Genomic DNA, 12,719 nt, shown 5'->3' on the forward strand with positions numbered 1-12,719 from the left:
GATAAATAAGTGATGGATATTAAGAAGCACACTTGCTCTGTCACCTGGTGGCTCAGTTGGTTAAGTCTTGGACTTTGGCTCAGGTCATTATCTCACAGTTCGTGAGTTCCAGCCCTGCATCAAGCTCTGTGTTGACAGCTTGGAGCCTGAAGCCTGCTTCAGATTTTGTGTCTCCCTCTCTCTGTCCCTCCTCTGCTCATGCTCTGCCTCTCTCTCAAAAGGAAATAAACATTAAAAACAGATATGCACTTGGTGTGATGAACCCCTGGCGATATATGGAATGGTTGAATGACTACATTGCACACTTGAAACTAATATTACACTGTATGTGAACTAACTGGAATTTAAATAAAAACTTTTTAAAAATGGGGTTGCACACCACCTGTAGACCCTACCAATAAGACTGGCAGCAATTCATGAATCCACAGGAACAATGGCTGATTGATGGCCTGTTTAAGGTGGCTCTATTTCAAAATCAAGTTTCTATTAATTCAGTACTCTCCTCAGATTTATAAGATTGGCAGCAGCAGATTAGCAAAGCACATTGACTGAAGCTGAGTTTCAGAACCACCTCTTCCTACGAAGTGCCAAAACCTCTTTCAACATTTTTTTTTAATCAGTTCTACCATCAAATGCATTCCAGATTGAAAATATGTACTAAATCTGATTAATTGGCTCTGAGGGTGGGATCAAGATAGCGAAGTAGAAAGATCTTGAGATCACCTCCTCCCATAGACACACCAAAATCTAATCTGTATAAAGAACAACTATCTCTGAGAACAGACTGAAGACTAGCAGAACAGATCATACACAACTAAGGATATAAAGAAAAAGCCACACTGATGTGGGTAGGAGGAGCCGAGAGATGGTTTAGTCAGTATCCACCCACCCAGCGTGGCGACCCACAAGTACGAAGGTTATCAGAACTGTAGAGGCTCTCCTTGAAGAACAAGGAGTTGGGACCCCACATTGGGCTCCACAGTTTAGGGGACTTGCACTGAGAAGGTGAGCCTCCGTAACATCTGGATTTGAAAAAATGGGGCTTATATTCTGGAAACCCAGAAAGCAGTAAAAAATCCAGATCTCACTATGAAGTGGCATGCCCATGATCTCACTTGCTCTGAGACCCAGCATAGAGACAGCAGTTTGAAAAACACCTGGGTTATACATGGAGATCCACTGACTAATTTTAGGGCTTGTGCCAGAGGACTGAGTATCTGTTATAACATTCCCCAGGGACAGAAGCACTGGTGGGGCATTCATCTTTTTCTAGCTGCCCTAGCACTGGCATCTGCTGTACTAGCTCTGCTCATCCTGACCCAGAATTCCCCTGTGGAATTGCCCTGTATAATCTATCTGCTGGGTCTAGGCCCTTGCCAAATGGCTCACTGCTCTGCCATTCTTGGCAGACAGCCTCAGACTGCACCAGAGCCCATTTCACATGATTCATAGCCCCATCGTACTTGGCAGATGCCCTCAGCCAGGATCAGAGCTGCTCCCAAGCAGTTCCCTACTCTACCAGTCCAGCGAGTACCTTCAGTGAGCAACAGAGTCCCTTCAAGCACCCCTATCCAAGGAAGCAAGCACTGAACACCAGAATACCTAGAAAAGTCTCAGTCAGAGTTCATAGCAAGCTGCCCCAGAAGTCTGTCTGACCCACCAGGGCACCCACAGCATTCAAACAAGAAGAGCCAAAGGCCAGCCCTGTTACCGGCATGCTTTTAGCAACCATGGCCAGACATTGCAGGCAACCAAGCCAGGGGACAGCCCCATATACCAATGAGTCTGCACCAATTGTGACCCAGTTGCAACAAGAGGGTACACACAGCCCATACAGGGGTTAGTTATAGAGCAAGTGGCTCAAATGACCACAGGGATTTGAACTACTGAGGTCTACAGAACACTTTCTGCATAAATTTACTCCTTTAAGACCAGGAATCAAAACTGATCAGTCATAACTGATCTACCTGATACATAGAAGTGAACAAAGAGTTGGGCAAAATAAGGAAACAGAGAAATATGTTCCAAAGGAAAGAACAAGACAAAACCTCAGAAAAAGAAGTAAAGAAAACCTGATGATGGAAACAGACATCAAGTTTCAGGAATGACAGAGATTCCTAAGTAAAATGAACCCAAAAGGAGAAACACAGACACATTATAATCAAAATGTCAACAGTTAAAGATGAAGAGAGAATCTTAAAAGCAGCAAGAGAAAAACACCTAGTTACATACAAAGGAGCCCCCATAAGACTATAAATTGATTTTTAGGCACAAAGTTTGCAGACAAGAAGGAAGTAGCATGATACATTCTTAGCAATGAAATAAAAAAAATTTACAAAAAGAATACTCTACAACAAAGGTTATCACTCAGAATTGAAACTCACTCAGTTTTCCAGACAAGAAAAATCTAAAGAATTTTATCACCATCAAACCAGCCTTATAAGAAATGTTAAAAGGACTTATTTAAACATAAAATAAAAGGCCATAACTAGAAATAATACAATTATAAGAGAAATAAATTTCGCTAGAGTAAACATAAAGTAAATGTAGTGAATCAACCACCTATATGGCTAGTATGTAGGTTAAAAGAGAAAAGTAATGCAATCATCTAGATCTACAATAATTGCCAGGCACAGAAAAGTAATAAAATGTAAAATATGACATTAAAGACATAAAATGAGGAAAGAGTAAATTGTAGTGCTTTTAGAATGCATTTGAACTTAAGCAACCATAAGTAGATGGCTATAGATAGATGATTAGATAGATATAGAGAGAGAGATAGGGCACTTGTTCGGATGAGCACTGGGTGTTATATGGAAACCAATTTGACAATGAACTATTTTTTAAAAAATGGGAAAAACAAAAAATATTAAAAAAAGAAAACAATATTATTCACAATTGCATCAAAAAATTCCTAGGAATAAATGTAACCAAGGAGGTAAAATACTTATATTCTGAAAACTATGAAACATTGATGAAAGAATATACCAACTATACCATGCTCATGGATTGGAAGAATTAATATTGTTAAAATGTCTATACTATTTAAAGCAATTTACAAATTCGATAAAATCCCTATCAAAATACCAATGGCAGTTTTCAAAGAACTAGAACAAAGAATCCTAAAATTTGTATGGAAATATGAAAGACCCCAAATAGTCAAAGCAACCTTGAGAAAGAACAAAGTTGGAGGTATCATGCTTTCTGATCTCATTATACTACAAAGCTATAGTAATAAAAACACAATGATATTGACCCAGAAGCAGACACATAGAAGCAGACACATCTTGGCAAAGGCAAATTTGACACATTTCATAAAAATGCCAGGTATCTGAAAACTAAATCAGTAAAAATTCTCAAAACTCTCACCAGAAACAGAATTCTAAAAGTCATTCAACTATCATCTATCTACTCAGCCCTTTCTGCTTAAGGGAAACTGAATCCTTCTGCTCTCATAATTCAATTCCAACATCTTGAAAATTTTGGGAGTCTCTAGAATTACCACTCCTGTGAGTTCTATCTTTGAAACAGAAGTAATAACACATATTTCATAGTCAGTTTTGGGGATGGCACGTCAATATTCTTGCCATTACCCCATAAGCTGTAGGGTCAGGCAGTGACCCAGAAAGACAAACAGTAGAATAGAAAGGACCTATACATCTCATTAATTCATTGAATCCAGCCACTACCTCCAAATCAAAGAAGGGTAGTTTTGTTTCTACACATGGCTTTCAGTTCTTTTACTTATTTTCGTATTTTAATTTTTCTCAAACACAGCTGGATTCATGAGAAGGGTGGTGAATGGGAAGGGGAGATGACAAAGGATGATTATTTTTATCTCTGGGCTCAAAATTCCACTAAAGATTTTTTTCATAGAGACGTTAATATGAGGGTCCAGTAAATGGTTTTATTTAAATTACTACACCATCATATTTTGTTGAAACAATAGACCTTTCTTAAAAAAATGTGACTTAGTTTTTATTTTGTAGAGTATTTTGCAACTGATGTTGCTGTATATTCTTTAGGTGGCCAGGTGGTTTTACCTTGGACCTCGAGCAAGTACTACAAAGAAGAAAAGATTCTGAAGAATCAGTCAAGTTTTCTATCTAGTCCAAGTAACACCCCTGTGTGTTAAAACACTAGCAGGAGAAATGAAGCACATTATCAATCTATATGAAAACATCAATGATACAGCAAGAAATAATTCAGACTGCCCTCCTGTGGTTTTGCCAGAAGAGATATTTTTCACAATATCCATCATTGGGGTTTTGGAAAATCTGATGGTCCTTCTGGCTGTGATCAAGAATAAGAATCTCCAGTCACCCATGTACCTTTTCATTTGCAGCTTGGCCATTTCTGATATGTTGGGCAGCCTATATAAGATCCTGGAAAATATCCTGATCATGTTCAGAAACATGGGTTATCTCAAGCCTCGTGGCAATTTTGAAACCACTGCAGATGACATCATTGACTCCCTGTTCATCCTCTCCCTCCTTGGATCCATTTTCAGCCTGTCTGTGATAGCTGCTGACCGCTACCTCACAATCTTCCATGCTCTACAGTACCACAGCATTGTGACTATGCGCCGTGCCATTGTTGTCCTGATGGTCATCTGGACGAGCTGCATAAGCAGTGCCATTACCATGGTGATCTTCTCCCATCACATCCCCACAGTGATCACCTTCACATCGCTGTTTCCTCTGATGTTGATCTTTATTCTGTGCCTCTATGTGCACATGTTCTTGCTTGCCCGTTCCCATGCCAGGAAGATCTTGACCATTCCCAGAACCAACATGAAAGGGGCCATCACATTGACCATCCTACTTGGGGTCTTCATCTTCTGTTGGGCCCCCTTTGTCCTTCATATCCTGTTAATGACATTTTGCCCAAATAACCCCTATTGTGCCTGCTACATGTCCCTCTTCCAAGTGAATGGCATGTTGATCATGTGCAATGCAGTCATTGACCCCTTTATATATGCCTTCCGGAGCCCAGAGCTCAGGAATGCATTTAAAAAGATGATCGTCTGTAACAAGTACTGGTAGAATTATTGGTCCCTGATTTTAGGAGGCATGGAGATAATATTGTCAACTGACAGATTAACATGACATACCAACAAATGCTAATGCTTCCCAACTGTCCTTTGTTTCCCTAATGTGCATGATTATCCCACACACTAGTGTTTGTAATAGCCTAGTCCTATGTAAGTCTTGTTGTAGATACCACTTTTAGAACTAGAGAAATAAAATAATATACTAAAAAGAAGTACAGAATACAAAGCACAAATAGCAATACAAATTTGAGAGCTTTGCACTAAGGTAAAAACTTGTTCTTCTATAGGTATCTATCAAGCCTGTTTCTGGGGTGGCCTTTTCATCCTGGAGACCACTGCAATCAATTTCTAGAAGTTAAAGTACCAGGACAAGTACTCAGGGCACAAGCTACAATGTCTTTGTAAGTCAAAGATGCCAATAAATACTGCAGTTGAATTTGCCTATCATGCACTACCTCACAGAATCCGTGCTCTCCCTCTCTTCCTCCTCCCCTCCTACTTGCCTGTTTTACTGTATGCCATCTCAAATCTTTTTGGAAGCAGGCAGGGTAAAAATTATAAATGTTAAATAAGCAGCTTTGAGTTTCCAATAATAAAAGAATCTTCTCTGTTAGTCTTCTTTGCTCATGTAGTATCCCACTGGCCTTAAAGTCCTTTCCTGGTTAAAACTCAGAAGTGTAAGTTTCAGAGAAGGAAATAAAAATTAATCCACTTGGTTCCTATATGGAAATAAAGGCCAGAGGAAAATTGCGACTATTTGAAGAAAGTATAGCCAGTTTTTGTGTATTTTCCAGAACATAGGGGTAAAGGAAAAGAGACCCCAAGCCCCAATATATATTTTGTGGAATAAGTAGAGTGTGTGTATGTGCGTGTGTGGGTGTTCGCTATTCTTTGGAACTATGGGGGAAGCCAAAACAAAGCACCCCATCAAGGATAGTGCTATTATTGAGACCCAAGCCAGAGACTGATGAAAAACATTTTCATCTCCACAGATGAGTCTAAGAGGCAGATCCAGTCACTGGAAAATTTCATCCTACCATCAGCCACAGGAAAGATGCTAGATATTGAAAAGTGGCATCCCAGTGACAATATTGAAATAAATTTCTAAGTTCATCCATTTTTAATAGTTAAAGATAAAGTTTAAAAAAGAAGCGATTCTGACCATAAGTCCTTGCTAAGTTGGAAAATAAAGTGATGAATGATGAGAGAAAGGAAAGTAAGGTCTTTAATCCACAGAGCAGGGATACTTGGAAAACACTGAGAGTGTTTGTGTCTTCTAGAAGAGGAAATACTTGACCCTCAAAGGAATTTTCCTTGAGCTATGGAGAGGAGAAGCCAGCCACAAACAGGACTGCTGGTCTGGTAGTGGGTTTGACATCAGATGGGGGTAGGCACAGGAACTTAAGAAGCAAAGCAGAAAGCACATAGTTGTTAAAGGGAAGACAGCAACTGGCATAGTGTACATCACAGATTGAAGATGGAACCCAAAGTATGTCTTGCCCTCTGTGTTCTGTAGAAATCCTTCCTTAGTTACTTCTCACCAAATGGACAGTATTATTCTAATGGATGCTAACCTCAATTTATTAATAAAGAAAATAGTATATGTAAGCTTATTTTTCATAAAATCTAAAGCACAGCCCTATTAAATGATTTTTAAATGTTATTTCTACCATTCAAAGAATAATGTATAAACATTTTTCTGTGGATATTCTCAATAAAATTTAAACTTTCTTTGATGCTGTGCTATTCTATGATGCTGTAAGAGTGAGTAGTGTAACTTAACACCTGTCATAAATGGTCCCAAACTGTCATGCTTGTTGAAATTGCCTTTGTTTCCATCCCCTCATCACACCCAAGCTCTTGGTTGTTACATCTGTTGTCAGAGGAAATCACCTAGAAATTCCTCCACCCCTCACTGCCTTTCATTTGTTGCATTTAATCTGAGAAACAAAATCAAGAAGGCTATTCTAAAAGTGTTTATACTAAGTGCCAAATCAGAGACATTCCAATTCTACGTCCTTAACTATATTCAAGTCAGTTCAAGGTCTTTAATACTAATAATTACTAAAAAATATGGTTCTCTACCTTTACCTTCATATGTAATTCAAACAAAAACAGTATCAAACCTCACACATTTGAGCTAAGGAAGATCAACAAGGCTAAGATTTTTCCCATGATGATCACTTCAATTCTTTTATGAAAATACCACATTTTAAAACTGGTTTTCTGATGCCATAAGCATGTGTACAGTTTTGTTGATAATCTAGCTTAGATCAGACAGCTAAGATTAGATAAAGGATAAAGTTCTGTAGCTGACTTGATGTACTCTTTTTTTTCCTCTCTTTGACTTTCTTTTTGTTGTTGTTGCTGTTATATATTTATTTATTTTTTTATATTCAAGAATAATTGACATACAATGTTATATTCATTTCAGGTGTACAATATACTGATTTGACAATTCTATACATTACTCAACGCTCACTAAGATAAATGTGGTCATCATATGTCACCATACAACCTTATTACAATATTATTGACTCTCTTCCCTAGAGTATCCTTTTCATCTCTATGGCTTATATTTATTTATTTTAAAACTGGAAGTTTTGTTCCCATCCACCTCCAGAGGTACTGGCTCAGGGATTTTGCCTGAGTGGAGAAGCAGGCTATAAAGCAAATAGCTCTTAATATCTTTTCAAAGTAACAGACTCCATTTTCAATAGTGTGGATAAGTTCCACCACTCTCAAAAACAGTAGAGGTTTGGCAAAAAACAACTGTGAGAACAATAGATACATTGAAGATATAGGTGAGTATATATGCTGGGAAGCTTGCGGAAAAAAGTGTGGCAGCAATGGGAGCCCTCTTGGGGTCAGAACAAATCTTAATCACTGACCTTAAGAACTTTCCCCATAAAGGATCCCAAATGTAGTTAGATCAGTTTTTGGAGAAATTTATGCATCAGGACATTGTTAAAAACAACAGTCAGCAGTTAGTGGTGATTAACAGCTGGATATGGCCAGGGAAAGAGCCACCAAACAGAGCCCTGTCCAAACCATCATCATTCCAAGGCAAGCCCAAAACTATATCCCCTGAGGGTGACAAGGGAGCATAAGGCAAGCTGACACCCCACAAATCCCCCCCTTGAGTAGGATATGTATGATATTCTTAAGGCACTCCAGATGGCTCAAGAAAAAAGGAAAAGGAAAAACAAATGGTTAACTGATAGAGATCACAGTCATGCAGGGAAGGAGTCTTCATCCCTTTGCAATTATGTTAATGATTTACAAGAAAAAAAGACAATCGCCAGAAACCTATAGACTCAGTTTCGTGGAGCCCTAATACCACCCCCCTCCTTCATAGTGATGTGGGGAACAAAGGCAAGAAGAAAATGTAAATAAAATTAAATTTCTTCATAAACTGCAGCACATTGACAAATACTTGAGGCGGGCAGAGTACATTTCTCCAGGAACTTCCTACTGTCTTAATGCTAATGCTTTGCTAGAGGGAAAAACAATCTTATCTTGACAATAGCTAGGCCTCCAGTATCTTATGAGTCCTCTTTAAATATGAAAGTCCTTTTGGAAACCTCCCTATTGCCTTTGCCTCTCGTAATTCTGTATTCTATAATCAGTCACTCCTCACAACCCCATTGCAGCTCTTTCTGCCTATAAGTCCTGTCCTGATGCTTTAATAAAACACCTTTTAGTACCAATGACATCTTAAGAATTCTTTTTTGGCCGTCAGCTTTGGACCCCCACCACCACTCCAAAACCGCATCAAGGGGAATGTCAAGGACATAATACTGCATCATACTGCAGGGTGAAATAATTCAGCCAGTCACTAAACAAATGAACAGGCAACTAAAAATAACAAGCCCCAGAAGGGGGAAAGGGAACCAGGACCCATAGTTGCTACATTATATTATCTAAGATGTCCAGCTCCCAGAAAAAAATTAAAAGACATGCAACGAAATAGGAAAGTATGATACATATGCCAGGGAGAAAAAAGCTGGTGATAGAAATTGCCTGTGAGAGCAACCAGATGTCTAACAAAGGTGCCGAAGTAGTTATAAACATGTTCAAAAAAATTAAAGAAAACCATGATTAAAGAAGAGAAAGTATGACGGGAATGTCACTTCAAAAACAGATGATGGGGGAGCAACATGGCGGAGAAGTAGGGGGATCTGTACTTCCTGTGTCTCTCAAATAAAGAAGGGCTGAAGCCAAAAGACTTTGAACACCAAGAATCTGGAAAGAAAAGAGACAGAGTTTACAAAGGAGAAAACGGGAAACCCGGATGGCTCCATAAGTGGGTGACTGCGAACTGCAGGTGATAAAATTGGCCATGTAGGCATGGAAGGGAGGGATCCCCATCTGCAGAGAAAAAAAGGGAAGAGAAAGAGTGGCTGAGGAAGCGTAACACTGTATCTGGATAAGAGAAAACCCTCGGATCAGGATGGAGAGGGATCCTAGCTCTAACTGCAGGTGTTTCAGAGAGGAATCTCATCTCTATCTGCAGGGCTTTCTTTGGACGAGGGCTTCTGTCCTTTCGCACACCTGGGGAGGAGGGGAGCCAGCCCCAGGCTCTGTGGCAGGTCAGGGGCACAATCTGCAGCAGGAGAAGCCAGTCAGCTCCCCTGAAGTGCTGTGATACAGCCGGTGGACAACACACATGGAGCAGGAGTTTAAATCCCAGCTAAGCATGGTAAACAAGAGACGGTGGAGGGAGACAGACCACTGCGTCTGTGCCCGCAGCACAGTGAGGACAGATTCAAAGGAGCGATTTGGGACACCTTGTTCGTGAAGAAGGGACTGGGGTGTCACCATTATTCTCCCCACAGCCACCAAGTTGGGGCCACAGGGATCAGTCCCTGGGGCCCACAGTGGAGGCAGGACCTACCTACACCAAACCACACCCCTCTGCACTGGGGAATTACTATCTATTGGAGCTGGATAGATGCTGTGGAATCAGACAGTTGTCTCCTCTGGACCAGCACTGCGACATTGCCTGGATTAATTCTAGGACAACTCTTATCATTTAGATTTACGCTCCCTTTTCTCCTTCTATCTCTTCCCTCCTCTAGGCTGGCTACTTGGGTCATTGGTTTGCTTAAACAAACATATTTAATCCATTCTCTTGATGCATGTTCTACACCTCCTTCTTTACTCTCTCTCTCTCTCTGGAATAATGAGATCATATAATTTCTCTGGGTAAATTTATCTTTCTTCCTTTTTCCTCACCTCCTTCCTTATTCTCCTTTCTCTCTCTCTAGATTAAGCATTTTAGTCTCTCTGCCTAGTCAATGTTCATTTTTTCTGTTTCCCCCGCCCCTGTCATTTCTCTCTTTGTATATGCTTTTCCATCAGCACTACCTCCACCCTGTTCTTTACTTGTGGCTGGTGTTTCTGGTTTTTGCTTTTAGATTGTTTTTTTGTTGTTGTTTTTTGTTTTTGTTTCTGTTGTTTGCTTTTTTGTTTTATTTGTTTCTGTGTTTGCATGTTTTTGTTTCCTGTTTGTTTGGCTGTTTGTTTTTCTTTCCCGGGCTACTTCAAAGAACAATTCAAAGCACATCTGGTGGAAGGTCCAAAACATCACTATGAGTAGGGAAATAAAATAACCAAAGTCACAACAACAGAGAGCAAGTAACACTCTCCAAAAAACACTTCCTGAATGGCCAGGCCTGGACAGTATATCACCTCCCCCCCCACCTGCCTTATGTAGCAGTGCTCACAGGTGCAGAGCATATAACAAGCTTTTAAAACTTACAAGGGACAGAAAACTAGCCAAAATGATGAAAAGAAAGAATTCTCAACAAAAGAAGTTCCAGGAAGAAGTGACAGCTAAAAATTAATCAAAACAGATATAAGCAACATAACTGAACAAGAATTTAGAATCATAGTCATAAAATTAATCACTAGGCTTGAAAAAAGTATAGAAGATATCAGAGACTCCATTGCTGCAGAGATCAAGGATCTTAAAAATAGTCATGATGAATTTAAAAATGCTATAAGTGAGGTGTAAAATAAAATGGAGATGGCCACAGTGCAGATTGAAGAGGCAGAGAGGAGAATAAGTGAATTTGAAGATAAAATTATGGAAAAAGAGGAAGCTGAGAAAAAGAGAGATAAAATGATTCAGGATCAGGAAAGGAGAATTAGAGAAGTAAGTGATGCAATCAAATGGAACAATATCCATATCATAAGAACTCCAGAGAAGAAGAAGAGAGTGAAAGGGGCTGAAGGAGCACTTGAACAAATCATAGCTGAGAACTTCCCCAACCTGTGGAGGGAAACAGACCTTTAAATACAAGAGGCACAGAGAACTCCTCTCAGATGTAATTTTAATCAATCTTCTGCACAACATGTCATAGTGAAACCGGAAAATTACAAGGATAAAGAGAGAATTCTGAAAGCAACTAGGGACAAACAGGCATTAACATACAAAGGTAGATAAATCAGGGTAGTAGCAGATCTACATACAGAAACTTGATAGGCCAAAAAGGAATGGCAGGAAATCTTCAACGTGATGAACAGGAAAAATATGCAGCCAAGAATCCCTTATCTAGTAAGCCTGTCATTCAGAATTGAAGGAGAGATAAAGATTTTTCCCAAATAAACCAAAAATGAAGGAATTCATCACCACAAAACCAGCCCTGCAAGAGATCCTAAGGGGGGCTCTATGAGGGAAATGTTGCGAGGAACACAAAATACCAGAGACATCACTACAAGCATGAAATCTACAGATAACACAATGACTCTACACCCATATTTTTCAGGGCGCCTGGGTGGCTCACTTGGTTGGGCGTCCGACTTCGGCTCAGGTCATGATCTCACAGTCCATGGGTTCGAGCCCCACATAGGGCTTTGTGCTGACAGCTCAGAGCCTGGAGCGTGCTTCAGATTCTGTGTCTCCCTCTGGGCCTTCCCCGTTAGCTCTCTGTCTCTGTCTCTCAAAATAAAATAAAGACATAAAAAAATGAAAATAAACCCATATTTTTCAATAGTAACACTAAATGTAAATGGACTAAATACTCCAATCAAAAGACATAGGGTATCAGAATGGATTAAAAAACTACAACATCAAGACCCATTGCAGTCTACAAGAGACTCATTTTAGACCTAAGGACACCTTCAGATTGAAAGTTAGGGAATAGAGAATAATCTATCATGCTACTGGAAGTCAAAAGAAAGCTGGAGTAACCATACTTATATCAGACAACTAGACTTTAAAGTAAAGTCTGTAACAAGAGATGAAGAAGGGCATTATATAATAATTATAGGGTCTATCCATCAGGAAGAGCTGACATATACAAATGTCTATGTACCGAATTCAAAAGCACCCAAATATATAAAACAATCAATCACAAACACAGGCAATCTTATTGATAAGAATGTGCTAATTTCGAGGGACTTTAATACTCCCCTTACAGCAATGGATAGATCATCTAGACAGAATCAATAAAGAAACATGGCCCTGAATGATACATTGGACCAGAACGATTTGATAGATATATTTAGAACCCTGCATCCCAAAGCAGCGGAATACAGTTTCTTCTCTAGTGCACATGTACATTCTCCAAGATAGATCATGTACTAGGTCACAAAGTAGCCTTCAATAAATATAAAAGAATTGAGATCATACCATGCACACTTTCAGATCACAATGCTA

General features: G+C 39.5%; 1 protein-coding gene across 1 annotated transcript; it reads left to right on the forward strand.

Annotated features, from left to right (window-relative positions):
* Positions 1 to 4,151: 4,151 nt before the first annotated feature.
* Positions 4,152 to 5,045, forward strand: MC2R (melanocortin 2 receptor). The gene has a single exon (XM_077778242.1). It carries the CDS (start codon positions 4,152 to 4,154, stop codon positions 5,043 to 5,045), a length of 894 nt encoding a protein of 297 aa, XP_077634368.1.
* Positions 5,046 to 12,719: the final 7,674 nt, after the last annotated feature.

Source organism: Crocuta crocuta, unplaced genomic scaffold (genome assembly GCF_008692635.1).
Source record: "Crocuta crocuta isolate KB4526 unplaced genomic scaffold, BGI_CrCroc_1.0 scaffold26, whole genome shotgun sequence".
In the NCBI taxonomy this organism is placed as follows: domain Eukaryota; kingdom Metazoa; phylum Chordata; class Mammalia; order Carnivora; family Hyaenidae; genus Crocuta; species Crocuta crocuta.